General features: G+C 58.5%; 1 protein-coding gene across 1 annotated transcript; it reads left to right on the top strand.

Annotated features, from left to right (window-relative positions):
• Positions 1-428: 428 nt before the first annotated feature.
• DNMT3B (DNA methyltransferase 3 beta) lies at positions 429-22093 on the top strand. The gene is made up of 20 exons (XM_037403134.1): positions 429-642; positions 1127-1436; positions 5227-5371; positions 6055-6161; positions 7445-7597; positions 8056-8244; positions 9811-9969; positions 10651-10758; positions 11341-11482; positions 11846-11974; positions 12436-12480; positions 12809-12888; positions 13111-13223; positions 13611-13794; positions 14036-14120; positions 14659-14804; positions 14966-15056; positions 15342-15490; positions 16134-16219; positions 18975-22093. The coding sequence occupies exons 2-20, from the start codon at positions 1323-1325 to the stop codon at positions 19114-19116; spliced, it is 2367 nt and encodes a 788-aa protein (XP_037259031.1). The 5' UTR covers positions 429-642; positions 1127-1322; the 3' UTR covers positions 19117-22093.
• The last annotated feature ends 330 nt before the right edge of the window (positions 22094-22423 follow it).

Genomic DNA, 22423 nt, shown 5'->3' with positions numbered 1-22423 from the left:
GCTACTTGTTGCCGGCGCACGGCCCCCGGGCGGGTTTGGGGGGCGCGGTGCGCCCGCAACCCCGGGCACGGCTCCCTCCCGGCCCCGCCGGTCCCGCCCGCCCCGCCGGCTCCCGTCGCAACTTTCGGAGCTTCCCGCGGAGGCGCCGCGGCCGCGTATCCCGGGGGCGCGTCCCGGGGCTGTCACGGCGGGGGCGGGCCGGGTGCCGGGGACCCCCCCTGCGCCGCGGCGATGCCGGGACGGGCAGGGGAAGCGGGGCGGGGGCGGAGCCCGGGGCCGCGGCGGGAGCCAGGCGAACCCTCGGGTTCCCGTCGGTGAAACGCAAGTGATGGCTTCGGGGCGGGGAGGGCTCGGGGCGGGCTGGGGTTACCCTGCCCGTGGCTCGGCGGGCGCGGGGCAGCGCCGCCCCCAGGCCGGGGGGCACGGGGAGGGCTTCCGGGAGCCCGGGATGCGGCGGCAGCGCTACCGGGGCTGAACACCTTTGTTTTCGGTTCTGGGCTCGGGGCTCTGTCAGCGCATCTTGCTGCTTCTCTTCCCGCAGGAGCGCAGCTCCCGGCCGACGCCTCGGGCGTGAAGTGTCCCCGGGGCGGGGGACGGACGGGAGGGGGCGGCCGCAGCTGCCAGCCCCCGGCCCAGCGGCAGGTACCGACGCGGAGGCAGCCGGGGGCAGCGCTGCCGGTATCCTCCTCCTCCCCCCGGGCCCGGCGGGCGGCCCGGCTGGAGAGAGCGGCGGGGGAGGGGGAGCATCGGCACCGCGGGATGGGATGGCCCCAGCGTGGGGCACAGGTCCCAGGGATCCGGGAGGGAAAGGCAGCGGGGGGGGAACCGGGGCGAACACTGGTCCTGGGGCTCTCGCTGGTGCTTGCCCGACCTCCCTCCCTCAGAAAGGGGGGCAAGGGGAAGGCGCGAGGGGGCTGAAACGTGTTGTCCCTGCAGCAGCACTTACCTTTTCAGCCTCTGTCTCCAGTTTCCTGGGTTTTAATGAAATGAGGAGTGAGCCAGGGTGTCCCAGCCCTCGGCTCCAGGAAGGGCTGGGGGCTTGAACCCCACTGTACGGGGCCAGGTGTGTGTGTGGAGATGGGGACGACGAGGTGTCATTGTCATCACTTTGTGCCCTCTTGTGCAGGAAGGGGAACGATGAAGCAGTGACGGCTCCAGACAGAGGACGTGCCACCGCTGAGCGAGACCCACCAGCGTGACGGCAGAGCCCCCGCAGCCCCCAGCGCTGCCCGCAGGAGCCCCGGCCTGGGCGCCTGCTGCCCGCCGGGCACATCCCTGGGTGGGGGGCTCGGGAGAGCCAGCCTGGCTGGTCTCGGCGGGACATGACCGAGATGAGCATGGTAAAGAGCCTAGAGCGGCTGGAGCAGCGGCTGGCCGTGATGGTGGCTGCCCAGGAGACTTCTCAGGCCTGGTCTTCACTGGGAGAGGAGGGGCCGGTTTGTTTTTTGTTTCTTTTCTTTCAACTGAGCTTTGCTGAAAGGCAGCGGGCGACGTGCCGGAGCCGGGGTGGCCACAGAAGGCTGCTGTGGTGCGGTGGGGAGCGGAGCGGGGCAGGAGAGGAAACAGGGGGGAAAATGGAGGGAAGTGGTGAGCGGAGAGGGGCCAGGCACAGGAAATGGTCGGGGGGGAGAGCCTGCCCTTCTTAATGAGCATATCTGCCAAAATGGGCTCCCTTTCTTGCTGAACTGCCAAGCCAGCAACTCTTTTCTTCCCAGGATTAGAGGGAAATGCTCAGGTTGGGGAGAGTTAAAGGCCATTTGTGTGTGCGATAGCCCCAGAGCCAGCCTGGAGGGAGCCAGCCCCGGCCATTGGGGTCCTTTATTTCTTTTTGTTATTCAAACAGGGCTTGGGTGATGGCTGCCATCCCCGCCATCAAGTAAAACGCTTCCCTCCAGCCTTTTGATATGCATGCCCCTGTCTGGAGGCAAAGTCCGGCTGTCTCCCCTGCAATCTCTCCACCTACTGGGGACACGCACCTGATAAGGGCCAGCTTGTTTTCTCAAGAAGAAAAACTGAAACCAGCCCGAGCCCAGCTGGTGGAGCAGCCCTGTACCCAGGGACGGCGGGGTCCAGGGGCAGCCCCGCCGGGCCGCCTTGCAGGTGAGCCCACCCAGCCCCTGCGAGCCCACCCAGCCCCTCTGCCCGCAGCTGGTGAGCTCGGCAGGGCAGGCACCGGCAGCCTCTCGAAGCAGTTAATACTGTGGCATGGTCTTTAACCAGTTTGGCAAACCTTAAAGAAACTGGTATTGCAAAACTAGGGCGGGATCCAGAGTCAGCGGGTTCATTGTCTCGGTGGGGTATCGCTGCAGGGCACGTCCTGGTCACCAGGCAGTGTCAGGGCTGCCGCTAGCGCCAGTCTCTCAGGGAGCCTGCAGCACCGGAGCTGGAATTCTGCATTATTTCATTTTTCGTGGCTTCTTGTATGAAGCGTATGGCTGTAGTGCATGCCTGTATGTTTGCAGTGCATTAGGCAATGCAAACACTGCGGTGCTGGTTTTCTCCTCCTCCCGTGAGACAGAACATGTGAGGGGAGTGCTCTGTTTCTTATTATTTTCGTAATGCCCTGTGTGCACGTGTTGGTGTGTGTTTCTACGAGGGGAGGAGAGGACAAAGAGCTGAGCCTTCCTCCCTCCTAAGCAGGAGGTGGTGAGGCTTGTGAGGACAGTGGCTCCTGTGGCAGGAGACCCTCAGTCAGAGGGGTGCTGGGCTGGCCAGCCAGCCCTCTTCAGCAAGCAGGATGGTCTTGGGCTTGTGGCTTCCTTGCTTGTGCAAAAGGCAGCAGCAGAAGGGAAGGGAATTGCAGTCCTGCTGACTAGGTGATCTCAGGTGGTGTAGCTGGAGAAGTGCACGGAACAAGCAGTGCGTATGCTCTTGTGTATGTGCTGGTTGCTCCTGCATGTATGCTGCAGGCCCTGCCTGCCCCTGGTGAGCTGAAATGCCTGTGCTTAAGCCAGTGCCTGTGGCTGGACCGGCAGGGCTCTGGCATGTGGGTCTCCGGTTCTGCCAGGGAGCGGTTCCTTCCAAAGTGATAACTCTGTTTTCCTACTTTAGAATTGGAACAAAGACGATGTTGGAGCTCCCTGAGCACGTGGCAAAGCTGAGCTTGGCACATCGGGTGCTCAGTCCTGGCTGTGTGTCCCTGGAACACCTGGCCGCTGTGTCACCCTCCTCTCCACCTCCCCAGTGCTGGGCTGGCAGGGACACACTCGCCCGATTGCCTGCCATGGGCTGGCCGTGCCGGGCACTGGGCAGCCGCCAGGGCTGAGAAAGGAAAAGCCATTTTGAGGTGCAAGTTTGAACCTCCTTGGCTCGGGCTTCCAAAAAGGCTCCTGAGAAAGGATCGAATGCAAAGGTCTTCTGAAGGTCCTGGTGGGGTTTTGAGGGTGCAGGCGTTTTGCAGGGCTGGGAGGTGGCCTTGCCTGCTCCTGTCCTCCCTAGGTCTTAGCAGTGTCACGCTGCCCCATCTCCTGGTCCCCAGCCTCTCCTCTGGGTCACCCTTATGCTAAGAGAGCAACATATCCTCTCACATCTCCCTGTATTGATACCCAAGTAAGATTCACTATTTTGTGGTAAGATTTGCTATTTTTTGTGACAGCATCACTGCTGGCTATGACTGCTGCTGTTCCTACAGCATTGCAGACCAGGGAGTGGGAGCGGACCCATGAGAAGCTGGCCTGGCTGTGCCGCACTGGGGCATGTTGCTGCATCCAAGAGCATCCAGGGCCGGCGTGCGTGGGGCTGGTGTGCGTAGGGCCGGCGTGCAGGTCCGTCTGCCCAGACTAGGGGCAGCCCAGCGTGTCTGGGCAGCTCCCAGGAATTGTTTGCCGGGTCTGGGAGCCGATGTGCTGCAGCAGTGGGATTTCTGCATGCAGCTGTAGGGGTTTATGCAGCTCTAGACTCCCTCTGGTGCCATTCCTCTCTTTCTCTGTCCCTTTGTTGGACAGAGATGTCTGCAGGGGGAGGCAGATGTGCACCCAGGGGCTCTGCTGCAGAGGTGGGTGCTGGACACCTGTTTTCTTTCGGGTTTGGATCTTACCACGTTTTTAACACTGCCCTTGGTATCCAGAACATCAGACCCTAACTGGTCTTTGTTTGTCTGAGGTGCTGACAGCCGATCTCAAAACAGAAATCTCAATTGTTAGGGAAGCAGTTGGAGGCGATGCAGAGTGAGAGCGCCGGGGAGGGGGCAGCAGGGCTGGAGCCCGGGGTCTCTTTGGGGCTGGGGAGGGGCTTGCTTTTGCTTTCTATAACAGGGCCTTAGGTGGGTAAAGCCCTGCTAGCTCCTTAGCTTGTTGAGCTGATTTATGTGCTCCTGAAATGACTGTGCTGGCGAAGGGGCAAGTTGCAGCACAGATCCCTAGCCCAGCAATGAGGCAGCTCCACGTAGTCCGGGATGCCTCTGGGGGAGCCTGGGAGCCTCCACTTCCAAAAACAGGATCCAGGGAGGGCACCCGCAGGAAGGCAGAGGCATCTGGGCACAGGTGAGTCGTGCCCCACCTCTCCCTGGGGGATGCCTGGCTGGGCTTTCTCTGCTCAGCAGCAGCTCAGCAGGGGGTGGTGGGTGAGTGCTGCCAGTGCAGACCCCTGCCCTGCCCCTTCACCCTGGGGCGGGGGAGCTGAGGCCAGGGTCGGGGGCAGGAGGAGTTTTCTCCCTTTGCATTTTAGCTCACTGCAGGCGCCAGGACTTTGCCCCCCATGGCGAGCTGTCTGCCGTGTCCAGCTGCTGCTGTAACAGCCCACCCACTGCCGGGTGTGCTGGGCGACCAGAGCACGCTGAGGCTGGTGCCCAGAGGGGTGGGATGTCCCCTGGTTTCTGCAGGGTGGCTGGGAAGTGCAGCTCCCCTCCAAACACGGTCTCAAGCTGCCTCCGGGGGACCCCCCCTGGCAGATCCAGCCTGGGCTGGGCAGCACCAAGCCCCGGAGCACCCCACGGTGGGGTGGGCCAGCGCAGCCTGGAGAAGAGCACCAGTGCTTCCCTAAGGACAAATGAGTTGTGCTTGGGGGGGGTTTCTTCACAGGAGCTGGTGGATCTTCAGGGCTGCCGCATGTGTGTGTAGGTGTCCAGGTGCCCATCAGCTCTGGTACCACTCCAGATCCATCTCTGTCAGACCCCTCTGCTAAGGGCATGAGAAGTTGTGGCTGGCTTGAAGAGCTTATGCTGTCTGCTTTGCCTTGCCTGGGGCTTTCTGCACAGCTAAATTTTTGTTTCCACTCTGGCTTCCACAGGCAACTATGAAAAAGGACAAAAGCCATAGCCGGGACGAGGCAGACTGCAGGGCAGAGTTGATCCTCATCAACGGGGACTGCACGGGTCCCACTAACGATGCACCCAACCTTGTTCTGGAGGCAAATGGGAAGCCCAGTGCTCCAGGTGAGTCTCGCCATTCTGTGCCTGGGGTGCACAGAGCCAGGGGTCTCCCAGCCGTGTGCTAAGGGCTTGCTGGGGTCTGCAGCACTGCAGCTGTGACCAGGGTCCCTCTGTGACTCCACTGGGTTTCTGCTTTCTGGCAGTACTTCCAGACCGAGGTGACTGAAGCAGCTGCGGAAAGGGGTGCCACACTGGGATGGTGGCTGTGCCCCTCGATGCTTTAACTTGCTGGGAGTGAGGGAGGTGGGGAACCCCACTTGCCTGAGGGATGCTGACAGCCCAAGGGGCTGCATCACAGCTCCTGGGGTGCTCCAGCCGTGGTCCATCCCCACATCCCACCTCTTGGGTTTGTGAGGTGACAAGCCCTCAATAGCAGGCATATGGTTTCCTTATGTCTGAGCTTTTGGGAACAAAAAAGTACATAAGAAGGGTCCCCACACTTGCTATCAGTCCCTCCCTGTTTTGGGGGCAGGTGGGTGATCTGGGACTGCTGGTGGCAGCAGTGCTGTGATGGGGAGCCTTGGGGACACCGCTTGTCTTCTGCTCTGGGCCACATTTCTCCAAGAGGAGGTTTTGGTCTCTTCAAATCACAGCTTGCTGCTCGGAGCAGTTGCGGGCAGAGGCGTGCGGGGCACAGCCAGGATGGCTCAGGGAGTCTGAGGCTGTTCTGCCTTATCCCTGCGCAGATGCTGGGGGCCTGGGGCTGCCGTCCCTGAAGAACAAGAGGGTTAGCAAGGGAGACCTCTCCAAGGAGGACCTGTCCTGGCCGCTCGCTCTCGCAGGGGTGCAGGAGGTAAGTGGCTCCCCAAGGCTGCTCAGAGACCTTGCTGCCCAGGGGCTTTGTGGGCTCTCTGTGGGGGGAGCTGGTGCTTGGGACCCTCGCCTGTTCCCCTCCAGGGTGGCTCTTGTGCTTGGTGCTGGGGGAACAGTCCAATGTCAGATGCAATATTAATTTGCAAGCATAATAATATTTGTTTTCACTTTTAAATTCCTGATTTACATTATGGCAACAGCAGCAGGAGTGTGTGGTACAAGATGCAGTGATGCCCACTACATGTTGCAGCAGTCTAAGGATTATTATGCTGAAATTTTCTTTAAATGTCTTGGCCGTATTGATAGACCGAAGCATCTCCTGTCTCCTACCACCAGGATTGCCTGCTTTTGGCTGCTTTGGGGCTGGATCCCGGTTTTGCCCCGACTCTTTTTGTTGACTAGATTGACAAACCTCCAGGGTCTGGAAGCATTTTTTTGCCTTCTGGCTCTATTGTTTTGACTTTGAAATAAAACCCCAAGGTTGGAGATCTGCCTGTGATGAGGCAGCTTCCAAAAGAGTGAGCCATAAATCCAACTGGGGTGAAAATTCTGCATTCCCACTATGTTGGGTTCAGAGGTTCTTCACTAGCAAAAGCTCATTTTATTTTGAAACTCTGTTGTGCCGGATGCAGGAAACGTGCCTGGGTTTGACTGTTTGTAAACTGCGGCTGCTGAAACCACAGGGGAAAGGCTGCCTTGGTGCCTCTGCAGGGCCGGGCTGCGGGAGGGAGCACGCCCACACCTGTGTGGGAGCACCCACATGCGTGTGAGCAGGGTGCTGTGCCCGGGATGGCTGCTCTGCCGGGGCCCCTGGCTCTCATGGTGGCTGGTCCTCCTGGCTGCTGGCTCCCGCTGCTCTCGGTTGCACCGCAGTGGCTGTAGCTGCAAGGAGGGAGGGGAGGGTATCGTTGGGGAGGGAGAGTATTGTCGAGGGTGCACGTGACGGCTGGAAACAAAAGTTGATGTAACAACTGCTGGTGGGCTGCTGCCCCAGTGCAGGGTGCTGGGGGCTGGAGCAATGGGTGCTCCTGAGCGTGGCTGTGCAGCCCAGCAGAGATGCTGTGAAGTGCACGGTCGCACCAAGAGGCTCAGCCTAAGGCACCTCCCGCAGCTGCCTGTGCTCCTCTTGCCTCCCCCATGCCCCCGTCCCCGCGGCTCCAGTGCTGCTGGTGCCCAGCCCCGAGGAGCACAGACTGTCGCTGGCCCTGCGTGCTGCTGGCGTGGGAAGGTGTCTGTGCCACAGCATCGATGTTCTGGTTGCAGGTGCGGCCCCAGGGCAGCACCGGCTGGGAGAGCAGCCTCAGGCAGAAGCCCCCCGTCCGCCTCATCTTCCAGGCAGGGCAGACCCGGCACGTGATGAAGATCAAGGAAACAAACAGCGTGGAGCCTGTCAGGGACCTGCCAACTCCCCTGCGGGTGAGGGTCTGTGGGTGAGGGTCTGCGTGGGGCCAGGGCTTCCCTGGGTCTCCGGACACCTGCCAAGTGCTTTCAGGCAAGCAGCCTCTATGCCTCAGTTTCTCCTGTGCAGTGTGTGTGTGTGTGTCTGTGCAGTGTGTGTGTGTGTGTCTGTGTGCTGTTGCTTGCTCCTGCTATGAACTGGGTGCTTTGAACGCCCTGGGGTGAAAAAGGGGCAGGGAAAGGGAAAAGAGCAAGTGGAGCGCTGCTTTCTTTGTGTCTTGCAAGTGAAAGCAGAGTAGTTTTCCCTCAGACACCCCAGTCCCGGACCCTTCCCCCTGCTCCCGTGGTGCCCCCGCTGCCTGGCTCTGCGATCCCTGGCTGAGGGGCTGAGGGTGATGTGGGGCAGGTCTCTGCTCCCCCCTGCCCCTCTCCCTGCCTTCTTGCTGCACTCACGCTCTGCTTTCTCCACTGCGCAGAGCTCCAAGCGGCGCCTGGCCGCGTCCATCCCTGTGACCATCGACCTGGGGGAGGAAGATTCCAGGGACTCGTCCCAGAGCAGCAGCATGCTCTCCGGCAGCAGCTCCCAGGAGGGGCAGAACGGCTCTGCTGAGCTGGGGGCTGAGGAGCCAGAGAGCAGAGACCTGGGGATGGCGCTGGAGTACCAGGTACGGAGGGGCCAAATTCTGCTCCTGCACTGAGAGCCTGTGCCCGGGACAGTGCAGGATGAGGGTGAAACCTTCCTGGCTTGTCCCAGGTCTGCAGGTGAGAAGACCCTCTGGAAACCTCACTGCTGCTTCTCCTGCCTCCTCTTCCCTGCCTGCCCTTCCCTAAGTGTCCGGGGTGTGATGGTGCCAGGCTGTCGCCATCCATGGGGCAGTGACAGGCAGCAGGGTCGGTGCAGCTCCAGGGGCACCTTGCTGCAGATGGGTGCTGTACTGGGACCAGCCCTGCCGAGCCACGTGTGGGGCTGCAAAGCCTCCAAGGGCCCCCGAGAGACGCGTGCGTGGCACACGCTCTGCCGGCAGCCGTGCTGTGCCGTGCCCCGCCGAGACAGGCAGTTGCATGTGCAGAAAACATTTCTGTTGGGGATGCTGGAGAGAAACGAAGCTGCTGGAGCTGCAGAGAGTGATTCAGTGCCTGCGGGCATCAGGGCAGGGCCCCAGACTTGCAGGAATTGGGCAATTGCATCTTGCTGCATAATTAGGTGCCTAATTGCAGAACAAAGCTGGGAAGGAGGGCTCTGCAGGGGGAGGTGACTCTGCTTCTGTGCGAGGTGCCTTCCAGGTGCCTTCCGCTGCCCATGGCCCCTGTCAGGCTGCTTGTTGGGGGCCCTCAGCATGGTCACGACAAAATTCCTGTCTCTCTTTCTCCTCCCTGTTTTTGCCCTGCCCTGTTCCCTGCTCTCCCCTGTAGGAACAAGAGGAGGATGGGTGCCCTCTCCCTGGGTGCAGCCAGAGGAGCTGAGCTGTGAGCGCTGTGAAGGGGGCTTCCCTGTGCCAAGGAGCAGCCCCATTTGCTCAGGGAGCAACCTTGGTGCAAAGTCCTGCCTGTGGCAGGCGGGACACATAGCATCCCCTGCCATGCTTCCCACACCCCTTGGCCTGGGCTGCGGCTTGGCACCAGCATGCACTGAGCCAAGTTCTCCCGTGGCTGTGGTGGGCAAGGGGATCAGGCGAGGCTGCTGTGCTCCCTGGAGCAGCTGCCCACCTGCCTTGCCCATCCCCATTACGGGGCCTGCTGCAAGCTCTTCAGCGACAGCCGGCCCTTCCTAGCTGCTGGTCTGTGAGGGCAGGAAAAGGCTTCCCACGGTGTGCAGAGACCCCGGGAGGGCAGACAGGAGTGGGCACGCACAGGGCGCCGGTGCCAGGAGGGCTGTGCAGGACGGAGCACGCACTGCTCTGTGCATGCCAGGCGCCAGGCTTGGCGAGGGGCTGGTAACGCACGGACCCTCCCACTGAGCTCCTGCGTGGTGCAGGGCTGGGAGCCAGTGCTGCGGGGGATGTGTTCTGCCATGTTTGTTGAGGGACGGGAGGTGCGGCTTTTGTAGATCATTGTGCAGAGGTCCTCGCATGTGGCTGCTCTGCTCCAGTGAGTGACACACGTGGTGGAGCAGCCCTGCAGGGTGCTCCACGGCTGTTCCCCCACGCTTCAGAGCTCCACTGCCTGGCTGTTCAGATAAAATGGGGAGTTTGTGCTTTTGGCTGATCTGTGTCATCCTCTTTTGCTTTCAGGATGGGAAGGAATTTGGAATTGGGGAGCTCGTCTGGGGAAAGATCAAAGGTTTTTCCTGGTGGCCTGCAATTGTTGTCTCCTACAGAGCCACGGCCAAGCGCCAGGCTGTCTCGGGCATGCGGTGGGTGCAGTGGTTCGGAGACGGCAAGTTCTCCGAGGTAAGCCTGCTGCCTGCCCCTGCCTGCACCCAGGTTCGCCCAGGCTGAAATCCCCTCCCCTGTCTGTCCCCTTCCTGGGGCTGCCTCTGGGGTGTGTGTGCCCCCAGCTGCAGCCTCCCCAGGGGGCAGGGACCCTCGGTGTTTAGCGCTGTCGGGCTCTGGCATGCTCTTGGGGCTCTAGTGTCTATACCTAGGGACTGGCCACCGTAGGGTGGTGACGGGATCCAGCAATGGGGACGTCTGCCCGGCCCATTCTCAGGGTTTTTTCCAAGCCCTAGTCTCTAGGGCTGCCCCTTGGCTCCCTGCCTGGGGAGGGATGCCCTCCCGGAGCCCCATCACCCCTCGGCCATCCCATGCCTCCCTGGGGCTACAGGCAGGAGGGAGGGAAGGACTGGTGCCGGGAGAGGTTTGGTGCCAGCAGAGGGTGCAAAACACACATCCTAGCCTCCAGTGCAATGCTGCTGCCTCTGCCCTCCCCCTCCTGCCGCGTGTACCCCACTGCAAAGCTGATGCTGGGCTTCCTCGTGTGGCTGCACAGTCCAGACAAAGCCCCAGCAGCACAGCACAGCCGTGGCCTGGTGCCCTCGGCTGCGGCGGGGCGTGTGGTGCCGTGGGGGGCGCAGGCGAAGCGAGGCATGCCCATGCCGTGCCCGCTGGTAAGCTTTTGTCGCTCTCTCCCAGGTTTCTGCAGACAAGCTGGTTGGACTGGTGGCCTTTCGGCAGCATTTCAATTCCTCCACATTTAATAAGCTGGTCTCCTACCGGCGAGCCATATACCATGCCTTGGAGGTGAGGCAGGGCAGAGCTGGGGTGGGTGGGTGAGGTGCCAAGTGGAGCGGCTGGGCTCTGCGGGGGGCAGCGGGGGGTAGGGAGGGACAGGCTGTGCTTGGGGTGGCTGGTGCAGCTGAGCCAGCAAAGGTAACTCTTTTTTGAGCTTGGCACTGAGCACCCCGTGGGCCTGATCCTCATCTAGGGGATGCGTAATGCTCTTAAGTTACAGTGCTGCAAACCCACCGACACCTCTTCTGCCTTTTCTTTGCTCCTGTTGTTGGCCAGGGAGCAGGCTCTGGGCTGGGCTGTCCCTGCTGCCAGCTGGGTTGGGGCTGGTGGAGGTCAGATGGGCTCATTGCAGAGAGGGGAGGCACACGAGCGTGGCCAAGGGCACACTCAGTGCAGGAATCTGGCAGCTGCTGCTGGGCCAGGGATGCTGAGCCCTGTGTGCGTGCGTGCGTGTGTGTGTGTGTGTGGTGGGGAGGGGGCCTGGGACCATGGCCCTGGCAGGCATGTGGGCCATGCACGCTGCAGCCAGGCTGCTCCTTGGCTGGGGACCAGCCCTGGGCATCCTGGCCCATGATGTCCCTCTCTCGGCAGATTGCCCGGAGCCGGTCGGGGAAGACGTTTACAGCCGCCCCTGGGGAGTCCCTGGAGGAGCAGCTGAAGCCCATGATTGACTGGGCGCTCACTGGCTTCAAACCCTTGGGCTTCAAGGGACTGCGACCGCCCAAAGCTTTAGGTGAGGTGGTGGCACGAGCTGGGCATGGGGCTGGCGCGGGCAGCAGCCACCGGTGCCCAGCCGCTGCAGGCCACCCTGGCTGGCACTCTGCTGCAGCTGTGCTGGCCCATGCTGAGGTGGCCCTGGGGCTCCTTGCTCCTCAGTGGGATCCCCCACAGCAGCATTGCAAAAAGCCGCAGGAAAGCACCCACAGAGCCATTGCTCCTGGAAGTCAGTGACCTGGCCAAACCTCAAGCCATGCGTGGGGAGTGTAGGTGGTCAGGAAGGGCTCTGCTTTTGGGGGGTGGGACCTGGCAGGAGATGTGTGCCCGGGAGCTCCTGGGGCTGGAGGCTCATCCCCAGGGAACCACCTTTCCTTTGCAGAGAATGGGGCCCTGAGGAACGGGACGGAGGAGGTGCTGTCCCTTGAGCAGTGTCCCCCCACCAAGAGGCTGAAGACTAACCTCTGCAACAACAGCAAGGAGCAGCGAGTGGAAGAGGACCAGACCCGAGGTAACCAGCAGCAAGAGCCTGGGAGCGGCATGGCCTGGGCTGTGCATCCCAAAAAGCACTGGGAAACCTCTGGGAAATGGCTCAGCTCTCCCCAGTGGCCATGGGCTTTGGTTTCTGAAGGCAAAAGCTGTTGTGGTCTTGTCTTATGCTCACTTGTGCCTTATAAGACACCAGCAAACCCAACTGCAAGACAAGGTGCCACAAGCTGGTCTCCATTACTTGCTCAACTTGGAAATGATCCACGTGTTGTGGCTTTGAGCTTTAGTTCTAATATCTCCAGCAGTGATTGCACATGGGTTTTGCACCAAAATATCTGTCAGGCCCATTGCCTGCCCTCTCTGTGCAATGCTCAGCAAAGCTGTAGCAGTTTTAATGCAATAAATAAGGCAGCTGTAAGTAGAGTGTGTTTAAAGTTTCTTACATAAGGAATAATAAAGATCTCTCTTTTTAATTTTATAAAGAACAAATGGTTTCCGAAGTTACGAACAACAGTGGGAGTCTCGAAGGTAATCGATTGCCGTTACTGTCTGTCTTGGGAAGGTGTGGGGTGATGCGGTTGCCTGCAGGCAGCACTAGGCAAAGGTTGTGGGTCCCATTTTAAGCACGCTGTGGAGAAAGGGGGGCAGCGCTGTGCCTGCAGATTGCCCGGCCTCCCTTTGTGCTGAGGGGAGCGGACAGGTACGTAGCTATGCAGGTCCTATGCAGAGTCTCCCCTGCGGGAGCTGCAGCTGGCAGAGGCTCCAGCCCCTGCATCCCGCGGTGAGGCGGAGGTGGGATTCTGCGCCGGTGCGTGGGCTCCCTGCACCGGGGTGAGCAGAGCTCTCTGTCCCACAGACAGCTGTTTGTCCTGCGGCAGGAGAAACCCAGCCACCTTCCACCCGCTGTTCGAGGGGGGCCTTTGCCAGACGTGCAGGGTAAGTGCCACTGTGCAGGGCGGAACGGGGGGTGGGTGGGTTCCACCACGAGGCTGCCCCTTGGCATGTTCTCTCCACTTGAAGCACTGAGGGTACTGAGTATGTACATCTCCGAGCTACTGGCATGCACCAGGGATGGAGCTAAGCTGCATTCTCTCTTCACCCTCTGAGCACAGATCCTGATCCTCTGTCCTTCTCTCCTCCCGGCTGTCATTTTGCTAGGATAGATTCCTGGAACTCTTCTACATGTACGATGAAGATGGCTACCAGTCCTACTGCACAGTCTGCTGCGAGGGCAAGGAGCTGCTGCTTTGCAGCAATGCCAGCTGCTGCAGGTGAGCCCTGCGCATCCCTGTCTCAGCTCCTTGGGCTGAGCTCCCAGCATTGCTCCTGGGGAGCAGGGTCATGCGTGAGCCTGGCCAAGGTGCCGTGCTGGTCCCCAGCTGGTTGCCATGCAGCAAGTCCCAGCACAACCTACCCATCCCTGCTGAGCCAGGCTTCACCTGAATTAACCCCTGGGGAGGCTGGCAGGAGCTTTACCGCCCATACCTGGGTCCACCACCTTGTGTTAGCAGCCTTAAAAAACAGGGTGCTGCCTGGGAAAATGTCTTGCAAAATAGGGTGGGGGTTCTGGTGCATGGCAGGTGAGACTGCAGGAGAGGCTAGGGTGACCCCATGGGGTTTCTGGAGGTGATGGGCACGAGCTGTTGTGGTTTGGGCAGGTGCTTCTGTGTGGAGTGTCTGGAGGTGCTGGTGGGGCGAGGGACGTCGGCCAAGGCAAAAGAGCAGGAGCCCTGGAACTGCTACATGTGCCAGCCCCAGAGGAGCTATGGGGTGCTGCAGCGCCGGCAGGACTGGAACACCCGCCTGCAGGACTTCTTCACCAGTGACAAGGGACAGGAATACGTAAGGGCTGCGGGGAGGCAAGCCCAGCACACTGGGCTTTGGGGGAGAGGGCCGCAGAGGGCAGGGTGAGCAGCTCGGAATTCCTCGGTCTCACTCATCCACCCTCTCCAAGGGTGCTGGGTTCTTGGCCCCACAGGTGCTGCCCTGAGGGCAGAGGCGATGCTGGTAGAGCTGGGGTTTGGCCTCGTAGAGCGTTGCAGCGCTGCCCAGAGCTGGGGCTTCATTGCTCTCTTCATTGCAGGCTGCACCCAAAATCTACCCAACGGTCCCGCCGGCAAACAGGAGACCTATTCGAGTGCTCTCTTTATTTGATGGGATAGCAACAGGTAAGGCACTGGAAGAGCACTGTCCTGGTGGCTTGAATGAGTGGCTTCATGGCCTCAAACTTGTCTCTGAAAGCTTGGTGGGGAGAAGGGGACAAAGGGCAGGGAGGGGGGTCCCCATCGGAAAGGGGATGAGGGCAGTGGCTCCCCTTCCTGCTGGACAGGGCTGTGGGGGAGGGAGGGATGGAAGGAGAGCATGGGAATTTTGCTCACAGAGGTAGAGGTTCCTGCTGCGCCAAGTGCTGTCTCGGGTGGCTGGCTTCGCAGAAGCAAGAGCTGTGGGAGCGCTGGTAACCTGGCCTCTGGTGAAGTACCCGAGGGCAACTGGTTTGAGTCGGTTCACTCAGCTCTGGGGTTTTCTACTTTCTGGAGCAAGCCTGCCTGGAGGAATGGGTCAAAAATTAGTTTGCTCATCCAGAAGTTCTTTGTGACTGCACCCACCTAGGACATGCAAGAGTGGCCCCGTCGAGCTTCTGTGCTGATGAAAGAGACTGGGAGACTAAAGAGAGCAGTGCAACCTCAGACCTCTGTCCCTTGGCAGGGTACCTGGTGCTGAAGGACTTGGGCATCCAAGTGGAGAAGTACATCGCTTCGGAAATCTGTGAAGACCCCATTGCCGTGGGCACCATGCGGCACGAGGGCAACATCACCTACGTGCACAACGTCAGGAACATAACCAAGAGAAATGTGAGCACGGCTTCTGTGGGAGTGTGGGGGAACATGCCACCATGGCTGTGTGGGTCTCACCCAGCCCACCAGCCCTGGGACGGGCTTTCCTCTGTGCTGCCAGGGAGGAGAGACCCGCTCACGGGGGGTGTCTCCTAACTGGGTCTGTCTGTTCGCTCTAGATCGAGGAGTGGGGTCCTTTTGACCTGGTGATCGGTGGAAGCCCCTGTAACGACCTCTCTCTTGTCAATCCGGCCAGGAAGGGGCTGTATGGTAAGGCAGCTTCATCTACGGGCTGGGTACTCCCGGGTTGTCCCTGGGGCATGGAGCCCCACCTTAAGGTCCAGGGAAGTGGTTCAGCTCTGGTCTGTTTGGTGGTGGCTCCCCTCTGAGCTGCAAACCCTGGGGTGGCACCTGCAAAGCACAGGCTGCTGTCTCCGTGCCAGTCATGGGGGGGGGGGGGGGGGGGGGGGGGGGGGCGCAGCCGTGCCCCCCGGAGCTGTGTTCCCCCATGCCGCAGCTGGTCCCAACCTGCCGCTCTGGCTTTCTCCCTTGCAGAAGGAACTGGGAGGCTGTTCTTTGAATTTTACCACCTGCTCAATTATGCCCGTCCCAAGGCGGGAGAGGAGCGCCCCTTCTTCTGGATGTTCGAGAATGTGGTGGCCATGAGGGTCAACGACAAGAGGGACATTTCTCGGTTTCTGGAGGTAAGGATTGCTGCCGGCTTTGGGACAAGCATTGGAGCAGGAGACACTTGCTGGGCTGTGCAAGGGCCTGGCCCCGATGCTGGAAAACCCCCTGCCTAATGCACATGCCAGGGATCTAAGTTTTCAGTCTTGGCTCTGTATGGATCCCCTCTGGCTTTTCAGCAGGTTAACCCTGAGTGCTAGTTCTCGGGGTGTGTGTGTGGGGGGGGGGGTGTGGTGTGGTGTGGAGAGATTTTTGCCAGCCTTGCAGAAAGCATCTGTTCAGAGGAATGCCTGTTATTTCTAGGGAGAGGGAGGTCAGGGACTGGAAAGGATTTTTAACTCTGTGGTAGCCAAGACAGGCTGTGGGTCAGCAGGGACCCTCATGTGTAAAAGTCCCATCAGAGGCTGATGGTCCTGATCCTGGCTCAGAGAAACTGGCAGTGACGTGTGCTGTGACTGACTGGCTGCTGGCCATGGTGGGGAGCCCACGTGGCTGACCAGACCATGCTGTGGTGTGGAGCAAGGGTTTGCTGGGCTACTTCCTTAGGAGGACTTGCTGAAGGCTTTAAGTCCCTGTAGTGCAGTGGTGAGGGGCTTTCTGTACAAGAGGGGGCTGAGCCCACACCTCTAACTTTTATTTCCCCCCTCCTGTGGCCTGCAGTGTAACCCAGTTATGATTGACGCTATCAAGATATCAGCTGCCCACCGAGCACGCTATTTCTGGGGCAACCTTCCAGGGATGAACAGGTAATCCTTTGCTGTCGCTTTGAATCTCTCGCTGTAGTTTTGTTTTCTTTCGTGGTGCTTGTGTGGTTCTTTCCTCCTTGGCCCTAAGCCCAGCTCCTGGGAGCTGAAGAGCTGCAGCTCCCATAAGGTGCAGTTTCCTTCCCTGTGGTGATGCACACATGATAATGTGCTTAGGAACGAGCAACGATGAGACTGTGGGAAAAGTGAAGCAGCATCCTCTGCCCTGGACCTGAAGCCGTGGAGGGAAGAGTGATGGGGCTTGTGCAGGATGCTGTTGGTGTGTCTGGCTTGGGGATGTATGTGTCTGCTGGCCTTTGGTTTAGAGCCAGGCTGATGCGGCGGTGCTGCATGGCAGCCCCTCGCCCTGCTCAGTGCCGTGGGGGCTTTGCTGAAGATGAAGCTGAGCAGCCACCTTGGCTGGGGCTGCTCAGCCTGGTGCTGTGGCAAAGCATGACTGTGCTCCTCCAAATTCTGTCACACCTCACAGCACCCCGAATTCATGGCAAAACACAACAGAAAGCATTAAAGTAGAATAAATTTCAGTTACTAGCAGTCCTGCACACCAAAACTCCTAGCAACAAAAACTGGAGTTTTGTCACAGCAAATCCCTCAACCAATAAATGCAGACTGAGTTTAAATATTATTGCATGTTTGTATTTGAACTGCCAGTATTTGTTGGAGTTAAAACTAATTAAAGCTGACTGGAGGCATATAGGTATTTTGAAGTGAAACAGCAATTACCTTCCCTCTGCCGTGTCAAAGGGCGGGTGAAATGGCACTTGAACTTTCATCTGGCTGGAGGCGAGCCCAGCGCTGCGGCTCAGGGCGATGTCCATGGCACAGCCTGGGGTGGTGCTGGCAGAGGTGGCTTGCTGAGCAGAGGCAGGCAGGATGGCATGGGCACGGCGCTCCTCCAGAAGCATTACTAGGAAAAACTACAGAGGGTGTTGGGGGAAGTGGGTTGGCGCTGCCTGGCCCTGTTGGGAGCGAGGCCAGCCACACCGTTCAGGTGTACGGGGCTCTGACCGTGCTGGGGAGCAGAGTGCCCTTCCCATAGCAGGCTCCTGAAGGTTGGCACCCTCCGCGTGGCTCGGGAGGTGCTGCCCCAGGGGAACGGGCTGCACCTGCCCTGGGAGGAGCTGCTCTGGTCTGGGACGAGCTGGAGTGGGCACAGGTGGGCATTTGTGGCAAACAACCTCTAATGACTTGGTGGTTCCTCGCCGAGTGATCTATTGACCTCATCCAAGCCAGAGAGGCTGCACGAGGACTTGACTCACAGAGCTGGGAAGAGGAATTTAATATTGTTTTTAGATATTTAGCGTTTGTTTTTGGCTCCCCCTATTCAGTGCTGGTGCTGATTCCCAGTGGAGAGATTATTGGTGGCTCTTCTGTTTTGCTTTTCCTTTTATTTTCCTAATTCAATTTTAAAATAGAGCCAGCATACTGGTGTCTTAATCCCTGCCAGCTTTAACTGGGAAACCTGAGCTCTGCTGGGGTGTGTTACCAGGGGCATCGGCTGCTGGTGGTGCTGGGCTAGGACCCTGCGCATGGGATGGCAGCATTTCTGTTCCCACGGACAACTGCCTGGAGCAGTGATGCTCCAGCATCTGGCACTAATGCTCCAGCCTTTGAGGCAGGCAGTCCATGGAGGTGACTGGTATTTCGGTAGGAAAGCTGTGGTGGTTGGAGGAGAGGCCGCTGGTGGGATGAACACGTCACTGCATGCTTCAGAAAAGCACAGCACGCTTGCTGGGTTTCACCTGATGGCTGTGCATCAGGGCACTTCAGTAAGACAAGAGCCCTGCACCGCATCCTGGCTCTGAGAAATTTGCCTCTTAATTGCAGTAAGACTCAAAACCTGAAATGATAGTGACTGCCCAGGGTTGCTGCTTTCCTGTCAAACTTACCAAGGTGTACATCAACATCTCTTGCCTATCTTTTTTTTGGGTCACCCAGGGGCACCAGTGTTTCAGTACAGTGTATATCAGTGCAGTATAGCAGCTTAGTCTACTCCAGAGCTGTAATGGAAAATTTTAGCATTGCTGGTCTTTAACTTTGGCTGCCCTCAGTGTCTGTAAATGCATTGGTGCTGTGAGCCCCTGGAGCCGGGGAAGCCCGCTGTTCTCTGCCTGCAGGCATGGCCGGGGCGGGAGGCACATCCATGTACTGGCCATGTGTAGGTCTCCATGAGCCAGGAGGTGAAGCGTGGGGCTCCTTCCATCCCAGTTGGCTCCCCTGGGTGGGTCATGTCCCGAGTCCGCAGGACACTTGGGCCCCGTCTGTCAGCGGGTTAAGTTGTGTGGGGCAAAGGAGCTTGCACAGGTACGCGTGGGGTGGTGTGTTGGCTGCCTGTGAAGGCAGGAACAGGGCTGCAGGAGGGGCAGGCACTGTTCTGCTCCGCTGCTGCCTGCAGCGAGTCTGGCTCTGGGCACAGCCGGAGCTGTGGCGGTGCCTTTGCCAAACGCTCCGAGGGCTTTTGGGTGGAAAGCGATATGCGTCTGCTTGCTGCCACTTTGGGAAAGAAAACCTGAGAGCTTGGAGGAGTCTTGGCAGTGAGAAGCTTCTGCTGAACAAGACTGTAAAACACAGGCTGGGGCTTGAGGGAGCCCCGGGCTGACCACAAGGATGGGATGGAGGGATGGGATGGAGGGATGGGATGGGATGGGATGGAGGGATGCTGCATCCTGGCTGTGGCCAGTGAGGGCAGGGGCAGCCACTAAGCTGTGCCCGCGCCTCTTCTGCCTCTCCTCTGCAGGATCTTTGGCTTCCCCCTCCACTACACAGATGTCTCCAACATTGGCCGCGGGGCTCGCCAGAAGCTGCTGGAGAGATCATGGAGCATCCCAGTCATCCAGCACCTCTTTTCCCCGCTCAAGGATTATTTTGCCTGTGAATAGCAAGCCGAGCGTCCCTCGTCTCTCTGGTAAAGATGCACAGCTCCGCTGCCGTGGCGGGAGAGGGACGGGCACGGCCACCAGACTCTGCCATGGCACCATCCCTCCCTGGCCACGTGCTGCGGGAAGGCAGTCTGGCCCCGCAGGGAGAGCTGAGGAAATGTCTTTAACCAAAGAACCTGGCAAGGTAACTTCTCTTTAAAGGGACTAACGGCAGTGATATGTAGAAAGTGATGGACAAAAGAGCTTTAATTACCCAGCGCAGGAAGCTCTGTGCATAACTGATGAGACGGGAACTCTCCTCCAGAGCATTAAATATTCCGTTCTAGCCTAGAGCTTGAAGGTCACAACTTGCTGAGCAGTAGGTGTGGAGGCAGCTGCCGGGGCGCTGCAGGCAGACGTGAACCACAGCAAATTACTGCTTTTCCTAAACAAACAAAACCTCTCTTGAAGCAACTGCCAAAAATCCCCAAATTGTAGCAGCAGGTGTAAGGGACCCTGGTCAGGTTACATACACTGAACATGCAGGATACAGAAACCAAATCTTTTTTATTTTTATTTTTTGATAAACTTTAATTTTGTTGTTTAACGTCTATTGCTGCTTTAAGGCATTACATAAGAATGTGGAGATTCCTAGACCTGAATGTAGCTGAAACTGAACTGTGAGGTGATAGAGTTACTTTTCTAGCTAGAACTAAAGAAATATTGTTTTATATGTTTGGCTGTAGTTTACAAATATTCACTACTTCCTTTTTAAAGCATCTAAAACTTTTCTTTACATTTTAAGATCCTGCTGAGTGGTCTGAAAGCTTACACAGTAATCAGAGCAGGGAGGATCTGGGCTCCAGTGTCCATAACGGAAAATGTTCTCTGAGCATTCATTTCCCAAATGAATGTGGTGCGTCGGCAGGAAGGGTGGCATTAGCGTAGTGGTCAATGTTGTCTTCAAAATACAGCCCCCCAAGATGTCCCTACAGCGTCACAAACCCCAGCAGTATTGGCAGTGTGTTAGCTGTGGTGCAGGAGGGTCCGGGAGCACAGCACTGGTCTTCCCCGTGCCCACCCTGCTCTGTGGGCAGGGGGGGTGACCCTGCGAGCACAGCAAGGTGGGAAAGCTGCTGTGGCTGGGGGCTGTGCGTGTCCCCCCGCCACAGGCAGTGTCACTGGTGGAGGGGGGTGGGGTGCTGGGGCAGGTCCTGGGGGTCCGCAGGCAGGGGCTGTACCTCTCCTTCCGTGCGTGCCCCTCTCCCCGTGCATGAGGGAAGGATGCTGCTGCTGCTCGCGTGCCCAGGGGTGGGGTGGGGGGCTCCTGGGCCATACCCCTGCACCAGGAGCTCCTGTGGCCACCACTCTGCTCACTTTTGACTGCCCTCGTCTGCTCCCTAACTTCGCTGGAGTGATTTCCTCGCTGTCGCTGGAGCCCTGGGCGTGCTGCTGCCATGGCCAGCGTCTGGGGAGATGCGGGTGTGTGCGCAGTGGAGCCCGGCCACCTGCGCCAGGTTTTCTGTAGCTGTGGGGCTGCTGTCCTGGCCCCATGGACTCCTGACTCCAATGCACATTTCAATGCACTGAAACAACTTGTAATGTTCCCTCCTCGGTCCCTCTGTCCCCCCCTACCTCTGCTGTTCACTACAACCTGCTGCCTGGGTCTGGCAGAGTCCTTGGGTGCCTTCTCAAAATTAATGTGGTCCAAACCATGGGCCAGCCCTCTGCCTGATGCCAGGCTGTCTCATGAGGTGTTGTACAGCATCAGTGGTAAATGAGAGCTCCTCTCCCAGCTCCTTCTACCTCTCTGACATATGGGGACCCCCTCGCCACCCTCCTTAAGGGTGGAGGAGGACGGCAGCCTCCTGGGAGGAGGGAGCCTCCCATTTTCCACTCTTGTTTGCAGCTTTCCACCCTATGCCCATCCCCAGCCTCTGAGGACCATCTCTCAGTCTCCAGCCCAAGGCTGCGCTTGGGAATGGGCAGGAAGGGAAGCCCAGGTGGTGTAAAGGCTTTTTTTCCTCGGTCCTGCCTGGAGGTTTCTCTTGAAAGTCTTCCCGTAGGGGTTTGCTCTCAGTGCTGTGTGTTGGAGCCGCACACCTTCGTTAAGGAAACGTTGGAGAAAGCCGGGTGGTCTCCATGTCACTGCTGGCACCTGTGATGCTCCACAAGCCCTGGGGACAAGTAGCACCCTCTTGCCACCTTTGTCACCAGCCCCCTGACTGGGATGATGGCGGGGTGGGTTATGTGGGTGCCGGAGGTGTTCAGGGATCCTGGCATCGCCACAACTGCACCAGCTGGTTTCGGACCCCTTGCCAAGCCCCGATCCTTATGCCCAGCCTGGACCCAAGTCACAACACTAATCCCTCCGGCCAGCCCCAGCTGCGGTCCCTGAGCGGAGCCGGCACTGGGGCTCGGGGGTGGCAGCCATCCTCTGCCTTGGGATGCTCCCGTGGCTTTTGTTGTTCCAAACGGGCTAATATGAAACCTCCACTCCGTGACATCTCTTAATTTCATACTGCAGATCTCACATCCTTTCCTATCTGATCAAAAGAAAAATAGACGAGGAAAAAAAGGACTTGGGGAAAGTAAACAAAGATAAAAGAGGAATGAGAATTGTCTTGGCATTAAGCTTACTTGATAAGAATTGTAGTAGACAAGTCTTCCTTGAAATGTTTTTCCCTGTAAGAGCTGCCTTTTATTATGTGTTTATAAAAATGTGGTAAGGAGAGGTAGATTTCAGAAATGCCTTTTTAATACTTTGTAAAGGTTTCTAACTCTCCCTGGTGCTATTTTTTTAGGTTAAGGATTTTTGATGTTGAAAAGTTTTGCAGGTCTTTATACAATCTTTTAAAAATAAAAGTGCATAATTTTGTTGAACACATTTCATACACTTTTTGTATTGGGAGTGCAAAAACTCAGAACTGCCTTGTCTACACAGTCTGACTGATTTTCGTGTGGGGGAAAAAAGGGGAACCATGTCAACAGTTTACCATTTATCACCGTCTAATTAAAAACCAGTATTTCTGTATGACCGGACAGTCCTTATTTGATAAATTCATCATGTGCAGAAGAAGGGGCTTTTACAGGGGGGCGAGTGTCACAGCAGATGAGCTGGGTGGCACTTGGGACATGGTGCAGCGATGGGCTCAGCAGTGCCAGGGTGACATCGGGCTCAGTCATCTTGAAGGTCTTGTCCAACCTCCGTGGTTGTGTGTGACCCCGCTGGGATGTGTGAGCCCCCAATGGGTTGTGCAAGCCCCTGATGGGTTGTGCGTGCCCCCGCTGTCCCCCAGGGGAAGCAGACGCCTGACTGAAGCAGCCA

This window comes from Falco rusticolus, chromosome 10, assembly GCF_015220075.1.
Source record: "Falco rusticolus isolate bFalRus1 chromosome 10, bFalRus1.pri, whole genome shotgun sequence".
Taxonomy (NCBI): Eukaryota; Metazoa; Chordata; class Aves; order Falconiformes; family Falconidae; genus Falco; species Falco rusticolus.
This window is presented reverse-complemented; position numbering and strand designations above follow the sequence as displayed.

Bases quoted from the DNA above. Each gene is read 5' to 3' on its own strand.
- DNMT3B (XM_037403134.1), top strand. From the start codon at position 1,323: ATGACCGAGATGAGCATGGTAAAGAGCCTAGAGCGGCTGGAGCAGCGG. The intron at 11,975-12,435 runs GTAACCAGCAGC...AATTTTATAAAG, and splicing joins GGAAGAGGACCAGACCCGAG to AACAAATGGTTTCCGAAGTT. The intron at 15,491-16,133 runs GTAAGGATTGCT...TGTGGCCTGCAG, and splicing joins ACATTTCTCGGTTTCTGGAG to TGTAACCCAGTTATGATTGA.